This window comes from Drosophila novamexicana, unplaced genomic scaffold (assembly GCF_003285875.2).
Source record: "Drosophila novamexicana strain 15010-1031.04,08,12 unplaced genomic scaffold, DnovRS2.1 tig00001692-arrow-arrow-pilon, whole genome shotgun sequence".
Taxonomy (NCBI): Eukaryota; Metazoa; Arthropoda; class Insecta; order Diptera; family Drosophilidae; genus Drosophila; species Drosophila novamexicana.
In genome coordinates this window covers 147,525-167,903 of record NW_020824877.1, presented here as the reverse complement: position 1 = coordinate 167,903, position 20,379 = coordinate 147,525, and the positions used below count along the sequence as shown (strand labels likewise).

Below are 20,379 nucleotides of genomic sequence, written 5' to 3'. Positions count from 1 at the left end.
TGTTTAAACCCCCTTGAAACTTGCCTAAAATCCCTTTGAACAACTCTTTGGAACAAGTTCAAACCCCTTTGAAACCTGCCTAAAACCCGTGAAAAGCCTTTGAAACTTGCCTAAAATCTATTCGACTAAAACCCCATTAAAACTTGTTCAAATCCACTTTGAAACCTGCCTAAAAGCCCCTTGAAAACCCTTTGAAACTTCTTTAAAACCCCTTTTACACATGTTGAAACCCTCTTTGAAACATGTTAAAAAGAAACCCCTTAAAATGTCTTTGAAACCCGCCTAAAATCTCTTTCAAACCTGTTTCAAACCTCTTCGAAACCTGTTTTATATCTGTTTAGGACTTCTTTAAAACCTCCTTAAAACATTTGAAAGTTCAAAGAAAACGCTCTTCCATCTGCAATAAACCACTTAGTATAAAGAAAGCATCCAATTTCTTAGAGGCGCATGGCTCGAGGGTATTTGAACGTCGCGCCCGCACAGGCATTGAAATTGCATTGACAGAACTTGCGATGCAAAAAGCTTTTTCACCTAAACGCCCGGCAAAATGTGGAGCAAGCTAAGTCACTTGACGGAGGATGGGGTGGTGAAGGGAGAGGGGGGAGGGTCCACTGATGCTGATGCACTTGTACTTGGGCCGCAGGGCGCGGGGGCATCTTTCCGGCAGATGCATCTGTCAGCTTTCGCTTGGTGAAGCTGAAGCTGAAACTTTTTTCGCCACTTTTTTTTTTCGTCCTTTTTTTTTTTTTGTTGAATGCCGCTCAGGACAGAGAAAAACTGACAGCGTTAAAAGCGCCCAGCTGCATAAGAAGTCGACGCACGTGAAAGAACGTAAGTTCCAGTATCTGCCTGGCCCTCCCCCCTCCCGCCCCCTCGCGCTGCCCTTTGGCCTGGCATGCAGAGCCAAAGCAATTTTCTGCAAGTGGCTGACATAAAAGCCATATTATATTTGGCTAAGTGTCGCCGCCGGCACACACACACACACACACACGCCCACGCTCACGCCCCAATCCCAGGCCAGAAGAAGTGCAGCAAACAAAATACTACAAAAAAAAAAAAAACCGAGAAGAAGAAGAAGCTGCAGTGGCAAAAAAAAAAAACTATTAAAAATCGCAGCACAAGTTTTTGTTTATGTTTTGGGTCGCCTGCGCTCCATTAGCCTCGGACGTGCCTGTCGCAAAGGCTTCACTTGCAGGCTGACCCTCCCCCCCCCCTCACCCGCTCCTTCATCGCCTGCCCGCTTCCTGTTGCCCCTCTTTGGATTTAGTTGTCGTTGTTGTGGTTTAGCCATCCGCTGTCCGCTCTTTAAGCGTTTAATTAAAACTTTGATTGCAGCCATTAAAAAATTGCTTAACTGTATGCATAAAGAGCACACACAGCACCAGTTCCACATGTCACAAGCATCAATGGAGCTGAGTGTGTGTGTGTGTGTGTGTGTGTGTGTGTGTGTGTGTGTGGGTGGGTGGGTATGTGAAAGCACAAAGGACAAAATTAACGACAGCTTAGCCACTAAAGCACACAGCATAAAAATGTCACAACTATATTAAGAATAGAAAAAGCTTTTAAATCACATTAAAGCTTTTTTAAGATATAAGAAAGTGCTCTCAAAGCATATTAAAGCTGTATTGACAAGCTAAAAAGAACTTTGAAAGCAGCTTAAAGCTTTATTGATGAAAAAGAAGCTTTCAACGCGTATTTAAGCTGCATAGACAAGCTAAAAAGAACTTTGAAAGCAGCTTAAAGCTTTATAGCCCAAGAAAAGGAAGCTTTCAAAGCGCACGAAAGCTTTAAGCGAGCCTTATTGAAGACAATGCAGTGTGTCGGAGCCCACGCTCTACACCCTGTTTACATAAACTTGTCTTCTGTTTGAAATGTGGGCGAAACGTTGCAGCATTGACATAAATTTAAATAAATGTGCGGTCAATTATGGACGCCCCACAACAGCTACAAATGCCTAGGGGTGCACTAAATCAGGCGCTTGAGCTTTAACAAACATATCACAAGTGTTTCAGAAGCCCTGAAGAGAAGATTGGGCAAACGTATCTTCAAACTTATCTATAAAAAAATAAAGTATTGCATAGCTGCAAGTATAGTATACGGGCTTGCTGCAAAATTTCGTCTTGCGAAAATCATGTGAACTGCCGATTTGTAAGAAGATCTCAGATTGCCCAGAGTTGGGGACATTATAACTATATACAGGCGGCGAATTGTGTTGCGCGGCTTTGGAATTATCCAGATCGTTTGGCTAGGCATAATTCGATTGAGACTTAGAATTGGAGAAGTCCGAATGCGAAGGAGATTGCGGAGATTTCATCGAAACGATTTTGCAGTTCCTTGTACATTTTCATGTTAGGCTTAACAGTAGAATAGATTGCATTGTCAATATGCACATAAGTTAAATTAAAGATGTTGAAAAGAAGTTGAAAAAAAAGCAAACAAAACGTATGAAAAAAAAGTCAACCCAAGTATGGGTTAGTAATTAATACAGGATATTGCGGACACGCTGAAAAGTAGGCAACACTTTTGCGCTGTGCCAAGAGCAAAGAATCAATATGTAAGTGGTAATTAAAATAAAAGCACACACACACACACACACGCACACGTGTGTGAATTAAATGCTTTTAATACAGTTTTAAGCTGTTTATAGTGTTAAGCATGTGTGTGTTTGCCTGTGTGTGTGTGTGTGCCTGTGTGTGTGTGTGTGTCTTGTTTATCTTGCAAATTGCTGTCAGCTATCGGCGGGCAAACTCTTTGGCTTTAGCCGGTTGCCAGCGTCACAGGCAATTACAGAGCATTAAAATGTCGATTAGAGCTGCACAGGCTCACAGCCAGACAGAGACAGCAACAGTGACAGAGACAGACACTAAGCGAGAACGACAGAGAGAGAGAGAGAGAGAGAGCGCGAGAGGGAGACAGCAGCTGGCAGCAAAGGATTGCGCAGCTGGGCTATTGAGGTCAAACATGACTGCAAATTCGCAATTTAAGCGCGGAAAAATCAAATGAAAAATAAGGCAAAAGCAGCGCGAACAGGCAAGACTGCGCCAGCCGGGAGTGAACGACTAGAAAATACCCTCGACCCAACCAAAATATACAGTATACACATATATAAATATCCTGCATCTATGTACACCTAACGACCCCTCCAAAGCGTCGATAAATGCGCAGAAACAAGATTGCGATACACACATTTATCGATAACAACACAAAGGATGGCAAGTTATCGATGCTTGTAATCAAACTTGATCTGAGCTGAGAAACCTGCAGCTCATCGAATGCCCCAGACAGCTGACGTGCACCATTATACCCGCTTAGCGATTACTAATGGCTACAGGGTATCGAATGCAAATGCAGCAGCGAAAAAATGCGTAGCAGGATCAAAGCAAATGGCAAAATTAATAAAGGAAACTGCACAAATGCCAAGCGGAAATTGCGAAGCAGAGCGCGTGACGAGCTCCCAGCTGTTGCATATTGCTGCAACAGCAACAAAAGCAACAACAACAATAACAACAGCAACAAAAGTAACTCCCATAAATACGTGCAATTTGTGTTAGGTAATTGGCCAGGCCGCAAATTCAATTTACGTCAACGCAGACTCAGGCCAAGACACAAGCGAAGACGACGACAGACTGAGAGCGAGAGGCGGGGCGTCGTTAAGTATGCTATTAAAAATTGTGTAATGCCAAGTTAATTGCTAACAAACGAGCGCCAACTAAGTGCATGTGTGTGTGTAAGTGTGTGACAGTGTGTGTGTGTGTGTGCGTGTGTGTGTGTGCGAAGTTTGCGGCTGTGCGCCTTTTTTTGGCATGTGTGTAATAATTAAGGTAAACAAACGCGCCCGCCCACGCCCACGCCCACACACACATGCACACACACACACACAAACACATGCCACTCATGGCACACACACACACACACCCACGCCCCTTTTGAGTTATTTGGGGTGGGCGTGACACAATGCCCAGTGCCACTTACAGGTGAGAAATGCTCTGAATTTTGTTACTTACACTGAGCGACATCTATCGGTGAGTAGCTGGCAACAAGAAGAGCGTATCAAGTGCAAGCGTTTTCATGTTTATCTAGAAATAATAAAAGGCGTCAAAAAATGTCTCAAATGACATTTAAGAAAGATCTTAAAAGGCGGTTTTTCTTTAATCTTTCGAATTCACCAAAATAGGTGAAATGCGTATTTTTCACTTCCCTCTCACTAGATTCCCTTCTCTTTTGCACAACCAGAAAACATTAGTCTTATGCATTAACACAAAGATTCTTTAAAGTCTAAAGGCAGTCTGTAAAAGAGAAAACAAACTACATATTTTTCCACCCCTTTTCCACTTCACTTTCACTTTCAGCACCAAAGGTGTACAAATTTGAGTTTTTTACAACTGAAGCTGTACATTGATCATCAATCAGTCAATCATCAGTCAGTCTGGCCAAAATAATGAGCTGCTGCGACATTTCTTACAGTGTGGCAACTACGTGCGCACACTTTTGGCGCTGACTGTCGTCGTCATCATCATCCGCGTTGTCGCCGCCATCGGCAGCCACAATAATGCGCAGTGCTCATTAACGTTATAAAAATAATTGCTGAACACTCACATTCACTCATTCGCTGCCACACGTTCATTCACAACGGCATGTGAATTACGGGCCATGTGCTAAATTCCAATTAACTTGCTTCAATGTGGACGTGAGTGTGCTCGTGTGTGTGTGGCTGTGTGTGTGTGTGTGTGGGTGTGCCTGGCCCAAGTTGGTAATCGTCCAAGATGAAAAACGTAAAACAAACTGGGCGTCGGGTGACGGGGGGCGTGCCACAACAATATGGCATTTGATTATGCAAATTTATGTGCATATGTGTGTGTGTGTGTCTCTGTGTGTGTGTGTGTGTGTGTGTGTGTGTCTGTGGCACTTGACTTGTTCAATTTGCATAAGTTGTGAGGCTGCTGACGCCCAAAATTATGCAATACATATGTGCAGGACAGCAACCGCTTAGTCACGCTCTCCTCTCTCTCTCTCTCTCTCTCTCTCTATCTCTTTCTCTCTCTCTCTCTCTCTCTCTCTCTCTATCTATCTCTCTCGTTCTTTTTATCTCTAACCCTTCACATTAACTCAAAAATTGCTTTAAGCTTGGACCATCATCATTTGTTTACCACAACAACTTAAAAGCCTGACAATTAATTTGCCGTGTAACGTGCTAGCCCACGCACTCACTCTCCCTCTTCCTTTCTCCCACTTTCTCCACTCTCTCTCTCTCTCCAACTCCCTGCTGCCCTTTTAAGATGTATCAGTACAGAGTTAAAAGTAAGAAGCTGTAGTATAACAGAAACGAGCTTGATCTCTCTCTATCATACACTTCTCTCACTCTCTCTCTCTCTCTCTTTTCTGTTCTTGCCCTTCTTGATCAATTAATTAAAGAGCCTATCTATCTATCTATCTTTCGACTAGAAGATACCCTCTCAAAGATCATTATTTCAAGTCACAGTAAAATATTCTTCATCTGGAGATTCGGTGACTTTTATAATCTGCCTTAAACAAGATTTTGATAGATGTTCTCTGGGAATGATATACCGCTTTGGACTCGCAATATGCTTCCCTATCCTATTCCATACACTTTCTATACTTTCTATTAGCCAACTCCAGTGGATGCAGGGTAGTGCACAAGGGAGGGGCTAAAGGGACTAAGTACTTGGTCTTCGTTTGTCTGTGCCGAGGCACGCTTCGCAATGGCATCCACAGCTGGGCCAGGCTTACATGGCACAGGTTCTTTCTTTGTACGCGTTGGCAACACTTTTCACGAGTCACGTGAATGGCACATATGGCCACCTGCCCACGCCTCCCTCTGGTCCCTTTTGGTTGGGTGTCAGTTACAGGATTTGCTTTTGGCGCTGTCGATTCCAGTTTTTCTGGGCAATAGTCAAAAGTCAGCATGTTGCATGAAGGGGGGCGTACCCACGTTGGGCGCCAAGCAGCTTTTGGGCGCTGTTGCCGTTTGTTGTTTGCCGTCGCTTGTTGTTCCTGTTCGCTGGCGTTGCCACCTCCTCTGTTTTTTTCTTTCTTTGCTTTTTTTTTTTTTATTCCAGTGTTGTCTAATGGCATGTTTTGATTTCGCTCTCAGCTACGCAAACATCAAGCGAAGCCAGTCAAAGCAAAGCGAAAGCAAGCGAAACGTGTGGCATAACCTCAGGCACTCAGGCACGCATTTTCCCCCAGCACACACACACCCCCAGCACACACACACCCCCAGCACACACACACACTCGCACACAATCTCGTTGACGAAATTACAGCCAGCTCTTCCGGCTAGAGTCACGGCATTTACCCGTCCAACACGTGACTTGGCAAAACAAATTGATTTTTACGTGGCTTTTTTGAGCTGAGTTGCCTTTTCCCTCTAAGTTGCCTTCTTGGATTTTCTTTTTAAGAAACGTTTCTTCTTGTTTCTTTCAGAGATGGCCCTGCTGCTGCCCGCCGCCCTCTCCCGCAGCCATCATGCGAACAACAGCAGCGACCTACACCGCAATTTGCGCACGCGCTACCGCGACTCCTACAAGCACAATCGGGATCATGAGTAAGTAGACGCTACACAACACTATTTGAATCGTTTGATGGTTCTAAACTGTGCAGAAGGAAAAACCCAGGTAAGGCATTATGTTTAGGCTATCTCACTTCAGGTCTTTTACGACAATTTTGCGGATGCGGTAATAAGTTTAAGATATCTCTTTCCTTGTCGCTCCTTATGTTTAGAGTGTAACTAGCCGTACTTTAGATTGTTGCCCCCATCTGAAGTGTATAGAATTTAAAGCCTTAGCATAGTTTAAACTTAAGATATCGAGAAATAGTTTAAGCAAAGGAAGAAACTATACACAGATTCCTAAATATATATAGGAGTACTTAAGAAATTTGTACACACATGTATCTAAGGATTATTTAGAAAACTTAACTTATCTCTTCTAATGTTCTAAGAGAAGTTACTTTCACAGTCTCTTTTTCACTCTTCTCTCTCTTTAGAAAACTTAACTTATCTCTTCTAATGTTCTAAGAGAAGTTACTTTTACAGTACTTAAGATTTTTCTCTTTTTCACTCTTCTGTCTCTTTAGAAAACCTAACTTATCTCTTCTAATGTTCTAAGAGAACTTACTTTCACAGTACTTAAGATTTTTCTCTTTTTCACTCTTCTCTCTCTTTCTACTCTCAGTCTCACGCTCTCTCTCTCTCTATCGCTCTCTTCTTGTTCTCTTGCCTTTCAGCTTAAGATCTGTGAAGATATCTATGCCCAGCGCTTCCATAGATCTAACTATTTGCCATTAAATATCTTAAGATTATTTTACGCTTAAAATTTCAATTCAGGAGCCGAGCGTGAAATGATTTGCACTTGTCTGGACCTTTTTCACGCATGATTTTCTTTAATTTGACTTCTCGATGCTATGCGAAAGGTATGGAAAATCATTCGCCAAAGCCGCTTTTACGACATTAGCGAGAGGTGGAGGGGAAGGAATGGTAAATTTCAGTATTAATCCCAAATTTGTTGCTAGCTGTTGTGTTTTTATGGCGCGCGGCATGCAAACAACAATTTCATGTTGTAATGGGCAGCTGGCAGTGGGGCGAGGGGAGGGAGGGAACGTTGGGAGGGGGCGGGGTCCGTCCAGGAATAACATCAGCATAAGCGCCAGCAATAAAAATCCATCATAAAAGGCGCATAAAAATTGTATAAAATGCCCGCCTTGATTTGACACGCTGTTAATTTTCGTCCTTACGACTATTTCGTTGTTTTCTTTTCCGTTTTTTTCCTCTTTTCTTTTTTTTTCGTTGTTTTCCCCTGTTTTTGTTTGTGACTGGAAAATGTTTATGATTCATTCCATTCGCACGCAGACAGGTTGGCTAGGAATCCTTGACTGCGCCGTGCCCAAGTGTCCTTGATGTCTTCCTTCAATTGTCCGCAAGCCAAACAAAGCATAAGGATAAATAAGTGCATGTATTCTAGGTCTAGTCTGGTCTATATCCAACTTGGAGATACCCTGTACACGGTATATACTATTACTGTCTAACCTGTCAGTCCGTCTATCTGTAGATCTCTCAGTTCTCAAGGACTATCGTCATAATTTGTCTAGACTTGAAGATACCCTGTACAATGTTTAACACACGGTGTATAATATATATGCACCTATTGTCCAACCTATCAATCCGCTTGGCTGTAGATCTCTCACGAATTTCTCTTTCCTTTTAAGTCATATTACCTATATGTCAAACTCGGCCGGATCGGGCTTTTATATAGCTATCATGTCAAGAATTAAGTTCTTGTATGAAAATCTTTTTTGTTTATCAACATTTGTTAACCATTTAGGCATTAACGAGCTATACCATATTTCGCACTACTATATAAAAATTCTCTATAAAAAGAATCAATCGTAGCCTGAGCTTTTGTATGGATAAATGTTCTGTTTATCACGATATAGAATTTCACAATTCTTGTCGTCTTTCTTCTTGCTTTCCCTTCTAATTGCTGTGCTGTGCAACATCAACTTTTAAATACCCTTTAAACTCATTAGAAAAGCGGATAGCATGTTCTGTGCATGTCCTAACCTCAATGTACGACCAAATGCGACGATTTACTGGACCCTGGACTCGGCTCTAGCTCTCTCTCTCTCTCACATGCTCACGCCATACAATTGCGAGTCGCTGATTGCAGAAGCAGCCACTAGAGGGGGGAGGGGAAGGGGGTCCCCTTGCTTCTGCTAATAAGCTAACGGACATCAATCACGTGCCGCATACGCCGCGTTGTACCCCCTGCAATGCGGTGTTTAGCGGTGCGGGGGAGGGGGTGGGGTCAAGCCAAATCGACGACTTTCGCTTGCCTTGCTGCTTTGTTGTTGTTGCGGTTTATTGCTGCTGTTGTTGTTGTTGTAGTTGTTGTTGTTGTTGTTGCGGTTTCTTGTGTCGTCTCTTTTCATTGCTTGCTGCTGCTTCTTCTTCCTACTTAAGTGTTTCGCTGCTCATCAAAAGCCGTTTATTATGCTGCGCTTTGCTTTTGTTGTTTTTTTTTTTTGTTGTTCGCACACAAAATTAAATTAAATCCGCAATTTATTATTTTATGCCTTTTCCATTTACTTTCAATTCAGCTCAAGCTTCATCCATTTAACAGAAAAAATAAAAAAAATAAAATAAAAAAAATAAAATAAAATACAGTTAGAATCGTGTTGGCAACTTTTTGCCTGCAAATTCGATAAATATTAATCGATAACTTTTACTTTTATTTTTAGTTTTCTTTAGCTAAAGTGAAAATTCTTCTGAAATATATGTAAATTTGTACTTTTCTGCAATGCACAGTTAAATTCGATTCAATTTATGATTGTATGAATGCATTCAAAACAGCCCAGTTCAGTTCTTAAATGAATCATTCAGCGAATCATTCATCGAATCAATATTTTGCAGTTCTCATACGTTTCAACTCGATCTTTGGGCACACTTTTCGTACACAGCGTCGATTAAAGGAAAATACAAACAAGTGCTGCCAAATATGCAGACAATATCGATAGAGATTTATCGATAACTTTCACTTTTGCCCAGTTGCAATGAGTCAAAGTGAAAACAAATGGAATTGAGGGTTGTCTAGAATTTAGTTTGGTTTATTTATCGACTGAATAAATATATTCAACTCGATCGCCAATTGATTCATAAGTGAATCTTTCATTCAAAGCTTTCTTTCTGCTACAAGCTTATGAATAACTTATGAATACATTTCCGCGCATCGATAGAATCGAAAGGTACTCGTTGCCGCACACAAATCAATTCAAACTGAATCATAATCAGCCCCGCAACCCGCACTCCACACTGTCCACCTCTGCCCCTGGCCACAATTCACTTGTCCAATGATTTGTTAACTAGCGACAAACTTTTATTGCCTGGACACAAAGGACACAGGACGAAAACACGAATTATGAATTATGCGCTCGAATGCAGAGAAACACAACAGAGGATAGCAGAGGATTGGGGAGGAGAGAAGGCGCGCAGAAAATAAATAAATAAATTACGCAAATAACAAATGGAAAAACAAAAAAAAAAAAAAAAACAAAGAATAAGCAAACAAACAAAATGCTAACAATAACAAAAGAAAAACTTCGCACCACCAAAGCACAAATACCCTTGAGGAACTGTGCTGCAAAAGTGCGATAGATTACTGTTTTCATCAAACATTTAAATACTTATAAGTTTTTAGCACAAAAAGGCTTCAAGAAGTGAACCCGACTCATCGATAAATTTACCCATTTACATGACATCGATATATATCGATATACTGTATTAGGTTTATATCTGGCAGACCTCAAGAAGATTTCACACAACGATCTCAGGAACTAGAAGCGCACCCTACTAGCAAAATCGAGCGTAACTACTCCTCTTCGATAACTTGCTTCGTTGACATGGGATCGATATATATATCGATATACTGTTTTATGAATTCTTATAAGTTTTTATCTAGCAGACCTCAAGAAGATTTCACACAACGATCTCAGGGACAAGAAAAGCGCACGACTTGCACATTTCAGCGAAGATTCTACTCATCGATAACTTGCCTCGTTGACATGAAATCGATATATATCGATAGCCTGTTGTCTGAACATTTCTTGAAGAGGAATCTCTTCCAAAATGTGAGCACTGCAAAGAGTAAGAAGACGACTTGCCATTTCTCATCAAGCACATGGCTATATCGACTTGCTTGTCCCATATAAATATAGATATAGATATGTATGTATATACATTGTCTGCCTTTTGTGCGGCACACACAGCATTAGAAATTGTTGGTACTCTGTGGCAGGGTATACAAATAATAATTCGCCACAATTTCATTTACATAATGACAGTGCGAAGCGATTGCCGTAAAGGAATTACAAAAGCAAACAGAATACACAGGATACAGTCATGCAGGATACGGTATACAGGATACAGACCTTTAGCCTACAGAACCGCCCGCCCTCGCCCCGCCATGAGTTCCCCCCGCCGACCACGCCACTCGGTATTTCACACTTTTTAATGTGATAAATTTACAGGGCAACTGGGAAATCTGCAGTCGACAGACTTTAAATGGGACAAGACCGGCCTACAGGCCAACGACTCCAGCTACAGCTCCAGCAGCTGCCCGGCGAGCTGCAGCTCCTGCTCCTGCTCCTGCTTCAGCTCCTGCTCCTGTTCCCCCGCGTCCTGCTTCCCTGCTGCTGCTTCACCTGAGTTGGGTGCGCAGCAATAAAACGTTTTAAGCAAAAATCCCCATGAGGATTAGCTTGGACCGCATAAATTTGCAGGCAAACAGAGAGCCACACCGAGAAGAGAGGGGGGGTAGGGGGGGTGAGTGAGGGAGAGAGGGTGAGAGGCAAGTTGATTGCTAGCCTTTAAGTCATCTGTGTGCGTGTCTGTAGCTCCTGCTGAAAATTGAAGACAATCGTCCTGCGAATTGACAGATTTTATGATACGCGCGAATACACACACACACACACACACACACACACACACATGCACACTCATTTGCATAGCAGGTGGGGCACACACCTGCCTCTCAGCAGGCAGTTAAATAAAAACCATAAAAATGCGTAAAAGCTGCTACTTTATTTTCATTATGCAGAGCGAAAAAAAAACAAGCACAAACGCAGCCGCCTACGTTTTATGCCCAGTTGATCTATGTGTGCGCCTGTGAGTGTATGTGTGCGTGTGTGTCGCTGTGCTTTGCATACTTTTAGGGGGCACTCAAAGTCTGCTTTTCAAATTGAATTATGCACTCAATGGCGAGGCCGAACTGAAAGAAAGCGTGGCGCAAAAAACTGAACAAGAGCGCAAGAGAGAAACAGTGAGCGGGAGAAGAGAGAGAAGTGGCTGGCGGAGATAGTGGAAACGCAGCTTAAAGCGGCTCAAAGGCCACACGAAATTGACGGCAATCAACTTTCTAATTAGTTGTTAATGCACTTAAAAAAAAAACTCAAATGATAAAGTTATAAAATTAATAAATAGATGGGAATACACTTTAAGAAAGTTAAAAGAGATATATGGATATAACTGTTTGTGTTGACTGACTGACTGATTGACTGACTGACTGACTGATTAACTAGTTGACTGACTGACTGACTGACCGATTGACTGACTGATTGACTGACTGATTGACTGACTGATTGACTGACTGACTGATTGACTGACTGACTGATTGACTGACTGACTGATTGACTGACTGACTGACTGATTGACTGATTGACTGACTGACTGACTGACTGATTGACTGACTGATTGACTGACTGATTGACTGACTGATTGACTGACTGATTGACTGACTGACTGATTGACTGACTGACTGACTGACTGACTGACTGACTGACTGACTGATTGACTGATTGACTGATTGACTCACTGACTGATTGACTGACTGACTGACTGACTGATGATCAAGCTGTAAGAACTAGGAAGCGGAGCTTTTCACTGTAATTTCAACAGGGTTACGTGTAATTTCACCCGAAAGTGTGAAAAAGCCGTGAAATGTGGTGTTATGAAACTTTTTTCATTTAACATTCGATCGAACTTCAAATTAACAATTTTTTACAATTTTTGTAAAATTGTGGAAATGGGTATCACAGATATGATGGCCAATGTTTCGTGTTCAAATTCACTTTCAAGGATCTTTATATTTTTCACACTTTTCGCAAAATCCATCCACCTTGATTGGCGAATGAGGCGCACAGATTTGGTGCTTACATTTGCGTACTCAGATTCATTTTCATCATAAATGCGGTTCTGGGTTTAATCGAAGAATCAGGTTTAGTTGCAAAAAACTTCAAATGAATGAGGTATGTTTCACACTTTTCGCAAAATCCACCCTTCTTAGCGGAATATGGCGGTTAGGGGCGTTATTTAAAATTTCGTCTGATGGTCTTTAGACTTATTTTAAAGCTTAAACTAAAATGGAAACGGGCGGCAAATAGTTGGTAAATTATGTCTACAATTTCAAGCAAGAAACTTGGCTCGGGCAAAGCCGGGGCACATCCGCTAGTCAGTTACAAATACGTCTAAGCTGTTTCCAGCCCAGTTCACATTTATCCAAATGAGAAAGGAATTGAAATGTAAACTTCGAGGCTGGGTCATGGGAGTTGCAGCTTTAAGGAAACGGCTCTTGGCAACAAGTTGAAACAGTGCAAATAAAAGAAGTAAACGCAACAAGAAACTTTTGCGGCTGATTCAAGTGCGACATGCGGCATGCGGCATGCGGCATGCGGCATGTGGCATGTGGCATGCAGTGTTTAGCTAAGTCAAATGTCGACATCATTCTGCCAATTGGCGCCGCCCCCTGGAAAAATGTCATTTTCTTGTCAAATATTTTGCCACTTCAAAGGACGCGCCGACAACTGTCAATGGCAGGCAACGACTGCAACAACAACAACAACAAGAACAGGAACAGGAATACAGGCACTTAAAAAAGTATTTGCACTCGTTTATATGAAAGGCAAACACAAATAAAACATGTAAGATCTGCTGCCATCGCGATTGACCGACTAGAAGATACCCTGAAACTGAACTCAACTGACGTTTAAAGCCTTCCAGCTTCTTGCAACACATACATGCACATGTCACACACACACACACTCGCACACACACGGCTGAGCTTCGTCTTTCTCATACCTCGGTGCTTATGGTCCGATCTCTTTGAACAAACAAAATTCGTACTGCGTATGGTTAAAGAAACATGCTATTACATGTATGTTAGTATTCATTATTGTTGAATGTTTCATGCTTACGATATCGAATGTTCTGCCATGGTTGTAATTTCCGATAACATAAGATATCGATATGCAAGTGTGCGACACTTGAGCTACAAATTGCCAGAAAAGTATCAAGCAAAGCATATTGTGGCATCGTAATAATATAAAGTGTTGGGTAGGATAGAATGAAGAGATAGTGATGGGAAATGGGGGACATATTTATAGACTGTCCGGCACTTTATGCCCGTCACAAGCATGTGCACTGAGTGAATATGCCCTGTTGTCGCATTTGCAAAGGGTGCAGGAGCACATTAGAAGGAAGAGCAAAAACGAAAAGAAAGCGAGGTCTGGCGCTTCTCCAGCTGCTAAAAATAATTGCTTGACAAAGTTGGCTCACAGCTTGCGGCCGCTTGCTTGCGGTGCTACCCACTGCTGGTGGAGCGGAGCGGTGGGTGAGGTGGGGTCCCTTACCCATTTCCGCAAAGTAAACCGGAAACGAAAACGACGCGGCGACATCTCAATTTGGATTTAGTCGATGGAGCAACAGGCAACATGCGACAGACGACAGGCGACAGGCAACACTCGGCACCGGACCGTGTCCGAGCCGGATTGGACGGGCTTGGGCTTGGGCTTGGGCTTGGGCCAGCTGCAGGCCGGCGGCGGCGTCCGGGGCTGGCCAAAGGAAGCACTTTGCGGCGCTTGAGTGAGCCGCCTGAATGGCCAGAAGCCGAGTGAGTCTCTCTCTGCAGGACTTTCGTTTAGTTTCCTTTGCCCCCGGGCCACGCCCTTTGTCTGCGGCACCGCCCCTTAATGATGATTGAGCAGCGCGCAAATCTTGTTGCATACTTTCCTGCGACCGACGGCAATGCAAAGGGACAACGCCTGGAACTAGCTCTTCGCCAGCAACGCCACCATCGGCCGGTTCATCGTCCTTGCACTGACAGTTTCGCTTGGCTGCCCGCGCAAATAAAGGACATATACATATATATATATGTATTATGCATGCGATTTTGGCCCCTCTCGCAGCACCCGTCGTCGCCCGGCCGTACCAAATAATTGATATTGACAATATATAGTTGGCAGCTCGGCTCGATGGATGGCTGGCTGCTAAAATTAGCGCTGCAAATAGAGCATGTGACAGCGGGCAGGGGACAACGGGGCGTATGAGCACAATTGACACGATTTAAGGACAGCACAACAGGAAAGGGGACTGGAGGGTGTGGCATGAAATAGAGCCTAGAAGGCAACAAACTTATATTTGCCATGGTTTCACTTTTAAGCTAAATTCTACTTAAATGACACTTCAAATAGAAAAAAAAAGCAAAAACGGAACGCTGTCGAAGGCATGTTGCCAGGCAAAGCTAAGTAATAGGAAGCGACTGCAGCTATCAACAGAGAGAGAGCGGCTATTCCCGGCCAGCCGAATACCCTAGCAGACAAAAGTCAGACGATGTTGATGATGATAAAGGCTATGTGCGAGGAGAAAGCTGCAAGGTGTTGACTTTGGTGGGAATATCTTGACTAATTCTGGCTACGCAGGCTGATTCTTCTGATAAAGATAAAGTTGGTTCGATGTTGATAGGATTATTAAGGCTAAGCTGGAAAGGTGACCGTTGCAGAGAATCGCTTCTCCACACTAGCCGGCCGCGGAAGAGGCACTTGCTCCTCTCTTGGCCCTCTTCACAGCAGACTTTGCTGCAGCTGGAGAGAGGCAGGAGGGTCTTGCTACATCCCACGCAAGGATGAGATGTTAAAAGTCTGGCCTAACGATGTGGTCTATCTGAATGACCTCAAGTGGCAAAGTATCTGGGCGTCAGACTGGATAAGCGACCCGGCCAAAGTCTAGAAGATGTGTTCCCCCCTCCAAGCTACCCCTTCGGGTGTGAGAGTAGAGTATACAGCGCCGTCATCGTGCACAGCTGGCAATACGGCATCCAGATCTGGAAAGCAGATGGCTTCGCAGACGATTCCAGATGCTTTGGTATAAATTGATTGATTGTGCTTCACTGTGAAACAGACAAGATATGATATACTTGTTGTCGCTTTCACACACTTGATGACAAATTTATAATACCCTCTTGAAGAGTATTAAGAGTATTGATAAGCTCTTGACTAGCTTTTTATGCCAGGAATCCATTGAAGACCTTTGCAAATTAAACAACATTTTCCTGTGTCTCAAATGGACAACTTCTCATGTGACATTTTGTTCAAAATTAAGCAAAACATTGTCACATTCAAATGTTGTGCTTGTACGAAATGTTAATCCTCCTGGAATCGGATTAGTTTGGACAAAGACTTGGCAATTGGAAAGATTAAAAAGATTCGAGAGATTGGGTTGCAATGTGAGCTGAGCTGAGTTTCGGTCACATTTTGCCAATTTCGGCAAAGTTCTGTGTCATCGTTAAAGGTGTCGCCCCCCCCCCCCCCCCCCCCCACCCCCTTGCCAACTCGCTGCAGAAGTTGCTTCCACTTGAGTTTAATTATGTTTTGCTGCTCAAGTTTTGTGCATTGCCTTGTTTATTTTTATTACTTTGTGCGGCGGCTGCCACCAAGTTTATTTACATCAATGTTATTTTTTCCTATTTTTCCTTTTTTGCTTTTTTTTTTTTCAATATACCTTTATGACCGAGCTGCCCGACAGAGACTGGCCCGGACAGGCTGTGCGCCAAGTTAATTAAGTGCTCAGCACGGGCAAAGCCGTCGACGGCACGCATTATATTTCTATCAGAGTCGAGGGTATTATGAGTTTGTCACCAAATCTGTGACGCCCAGAAGGAGACTCAATAGACATACATATATACATACCTATATATATATTCTTGATCAGCATCAAGAGACGATTCAGTCTACATTCCCAACATTCTACTACAAGAGCTACATTCTCTACATTTCCTACATTTTCCTTTTACTACAAGAGCTACATTCTCTACATTCCCTGCATTCTCCTTCCACTACAAGAATTACATTCTCTACATTTCCTACGTTCTCCTTCTACTACAAGAGCTACATTCTCTACATTCCCTACATTCTCCTTCTACTACAAGAGCTACATTCTCTACATTTCCCACATTCTCCTTTTACTACAAGAGCTACATTCCCAACATTCTCCATCCACTACAAGAGCTACATTCTCTACATTCCCTACATTCTCCTTCCACTACAAGAGCTACATTCTCTACATTCTTCTATGTCATCCTTTGTATCGACTTCTTTTCTCTCTGCTAAACTCCAGTTGTTAGTTTATCAAGCCTAACAGAAGAGCCCTGCGCTTTGCCATATGCATACTTTTGTTTATCACATTTCAGCTCTAAATATTTCATCAATAACCGGATTCCACTATGCTCAATAAATGTCACATTTACAAACTTCACATTCTGTGGCAAGTTTCCGAATTGACATTTTGAAAATGTGAAAAATGTGGTTTCTTATGAGAAAACATACAGGCAACATTCACATTACACATTTGCAAAAAATGTCAGAAATGTTGACAGTGGAATTAGGCTATTTTGGGAAAATGTGCACGCAACATATAGTACATTCGCAAAATATATTACATTCGCAAAAAATGTAAGAAATGTTAGCAGTGGAATTGCGCTATAATATAGAAAGATGTTCGACTGAGTGTGGCTAGGTGCAGGGTATCTTTCAGTCAGGCAATGCCCATATGGAACACACTCACGTGTTGTTTCGTTTGGTTTGATTTTCTGAGATTTTGTGATTTTGATTTCCGTGGCGCCAATTGAATGCTGGCCCCGGCTAATTCGGCGATTTGCTAATTGAGCCCTTGTGGCTAAGTGGCCAAATATCCGCCAGACCGATGCGATGCGACTAAAACTGGATGAGGGCAACAACGTTTGAGGGCGCATTTGAATTTCCGACGCAATTTCCGCTGTCAACACCTTGACAGCTGTCAAGCACACACACAAACACACACACACACACTTAAACACACACCCAAAGCCACTTTACAGTCGTCTATCTCTCTCTCTTTCGCTCTCGTATTTGTTTTTGGATTCGCTGCGTTTTTTGCGTAACGGAAACGGAAATTGTTAGGCTTAATAGACAGTTCGAATTTCCGGTTGACTAGCGGCGCCTTTGAACTGTATGCCCCATGCCCCGCCCCGCGCCGCCCCGCCACGCAGCGACCCCTCTCCCCTTACCTCACCTCACGAGCTTTTCTTTCTTTTCGGCTGCGCTCAAATGCGCAATAATCATCATTCTGTGCTGCCGTCCTACGTCCTTTGCCCTTCGCCTATCTGTCAGCTCTGTGCTCTCTGTCCTTCCTTTATTCGCCTTTCCTGCCATTTTCCAACTTTATGCATTTTCATGGCTGATGTCAAAATTCATTGTAATGCCAAAAACACAGTTAATAGGCAGCCCCCTGAACTTAATTTACAAAAAATTAAGCCCAACTCAGTGAGAAGAGATTCAGTGAAAACAAATTTCATGGCTCCATAAACTCTATGAAATGTTATTGTCTATTATTATTTGACTGATATCTATTTATATTTAAATATATAATATACCCATCTATGCACATATATCCAACAAATTCGTCATTTAAGATACTAAAAGTAACTACTCTGTAAAGATGAGCCTTGCAGCTCTTACAAACTGGACTATGCGTCAATCATCAGTCAGTCAGTCAGTCGGTCAATCAGTGCATCAGTCACTCAATCAATCGCCGCAAATCAACTTATCTTTAGGTAACACGTTTTATTGTTGATCCTTTCGCATACATTGCAGTTACTACCTAGTCTGCAGGGTAATCAGTCAATCAGCCAGTCAATCAGGCAGCTAGTCAGTCAATCAAACGTTTAAATCTATTTATGTTTAAGATACAGGTTTTACTATTAGCTCTTTCCTTGCAGTACTGCGTAAAGATCGAGGTAATCAGTCAATCAGTCAGTATGTTAATAAGTCAGTCAGTCAATCATTCAATCAGTCAGTCAGTCAAACAATCACGCTTTCAAAACATTTACCCTTTTTGGATAAGCTCTTGACTTTTCTGGCAGATACTGCGCAAAGTTTGTGGCAATCAGTCAGTCAATCAATCAGTCAATCAGCCGCTTTATCTTTTATCATTTGCTTATTAATTGTCTTGCACACTTTTTCTTTCAGATACTGCGTAGAGTTCGAGGTAATCAAGGCTTCAAAGGCCTGCCACAAGCTGCCGCCCTACAATCTAATGCTGGAAGGTGAGTACTTCCACATATGTGTACAGTGAAAACTCGCTTGAACGGACACTGGCTGTCATATTGTAGAGATAAAAGGAGAGGGTTTTCACTGTACAGTCTATATTAGATCCAATTGCAACGCCGACTAATCCTTCAAATTTTGCCTCTTACCACAGGCGATCGCATTACGGTGCGCTGTGACCTCGAGGCGCTCGTCCAGGATGCAGCAACAGCTACCGCAGCTGGCAAGCAGGGCAGCCGTGGAGCAGCTGCAACCACGACGACTACAACACGCAAGACACCAATGGCTCAGCCCTATTCGATGGACGATGGCGACGACGCGGACCGGCTGGACAGCAGCAGCAGCAGCAGCAGCAGCAGCAACAACGAGGATGACAACGAGGACGACGAGGAGGAAACTAGTGAGGAGGACGATGCTCAGAACATGCTCGAGCCTGAAGCTGAACCGGAACCGGAACCGGAAACGGAAGTGGGCAGCAATGAAAGCCACGAGTACAAGCACCAGCGCCAGTTGCATCGTGCACGCTCCGCAACATCCAAACGAAGCGCCGCTCCAATCTTGCCGCCGGCGCTCCAGCAGAAGCAGCGGGAGGAGGAGGAGGAGCAGCAACAGCTGCTGCTGCTGAGCTATCATTGCCGTGGCGAGGGGCTGTCGGGGCGCACGACGCGCTGGAGCGCGCTGCCGGCGCCGTCATGTCGCGGCAAATGGCTGCGTCTGACCATCGGTCCGCCCAAGAAATGCAACCACGCGCAGTTCATCTTCGTCTAAACCAGCAAATGGCATTGCGTCCAAATTGCTTCTATTTTTTTTTTTTGTGGTGAACCATCCGATTGAGACGTCAATATATAGAGTATGGTATCAGTATGTGTAGGGTAAACGCGTAGTCTATGTAGCGAGTACACAGTTCCCCGATTCCCAGACCCCAGCTCCAGACCCCCAGACCCCAGACCCCAGCCCCGCACCCGACTAGCCTGAACGGTTGCTGCCACGCGCTCACTCATCCATATCATATCCTAGCATCATATCGAATTAGCAGCTGTCTATAACCCACTAAGCGCCCCTTTCCCAACCCCTCACCCACACACACACACACACACACCAACACACACACACACACACTGAGACAAGAGCTCGCATATAAGTGTTTAAACTTTAAGAAAGTTAATTAAGAATTGAAATAAAGTGTACGCGTTTTTTTTTTTTTGTCTCCACAAGCCCCACTCTCTCTCACTCTCTCTCTCTCTATCTCTCTCACACACACTCACTCCATGCATAATCCATGTACCAACAAAATAAAGAAGCTATACGAAGGAACAGTTTACTTCGGGCTCCGAAGTAGAAATACCCTTACAGAAGTAGAGATATATGAAGATGGCATAGACATGATTGTTCCAATTGCAGCTATATTATAATATATATATATATAAGAAAAAGAAACTGTATTTCCAAAGAATT

The 20,379-nt window shown here is 43.2% G+C and overlaps 1 protein-coding gene across 2 annotated transcripts in view; it reads left to right on the top strand.

The window, feature by feature from the left end:
* The window catches only part of LOC115768188, a 107,423-nt gene extending 87,270 nt beyond the window's left edge, over positions 1-20,153 (top strand). For both annotated transcript variants that reach the window (XM_030712697.1, XM_030712698.1), the window contains exons 4-6: positions 6,445-6,565; positions 18,847-18,923; positions 19,079-20,153. In XM_030712697.1, the coding sequence (XP_030568557.1) occupies positions 6,445-6,565; positions 18,847-18,923; positions 19,079-19,692 (812 nt within the window). In that variant the 3' untranslated portion in view covers positions 19,693-20,153. The remainder of the gene's footprint in view (positions 1-6,444; positions 6,566-18,846; positions 18,924-19,078) is intronic.
* Positions 20,154-20,379: the final 226 nt, after the last annotated feature.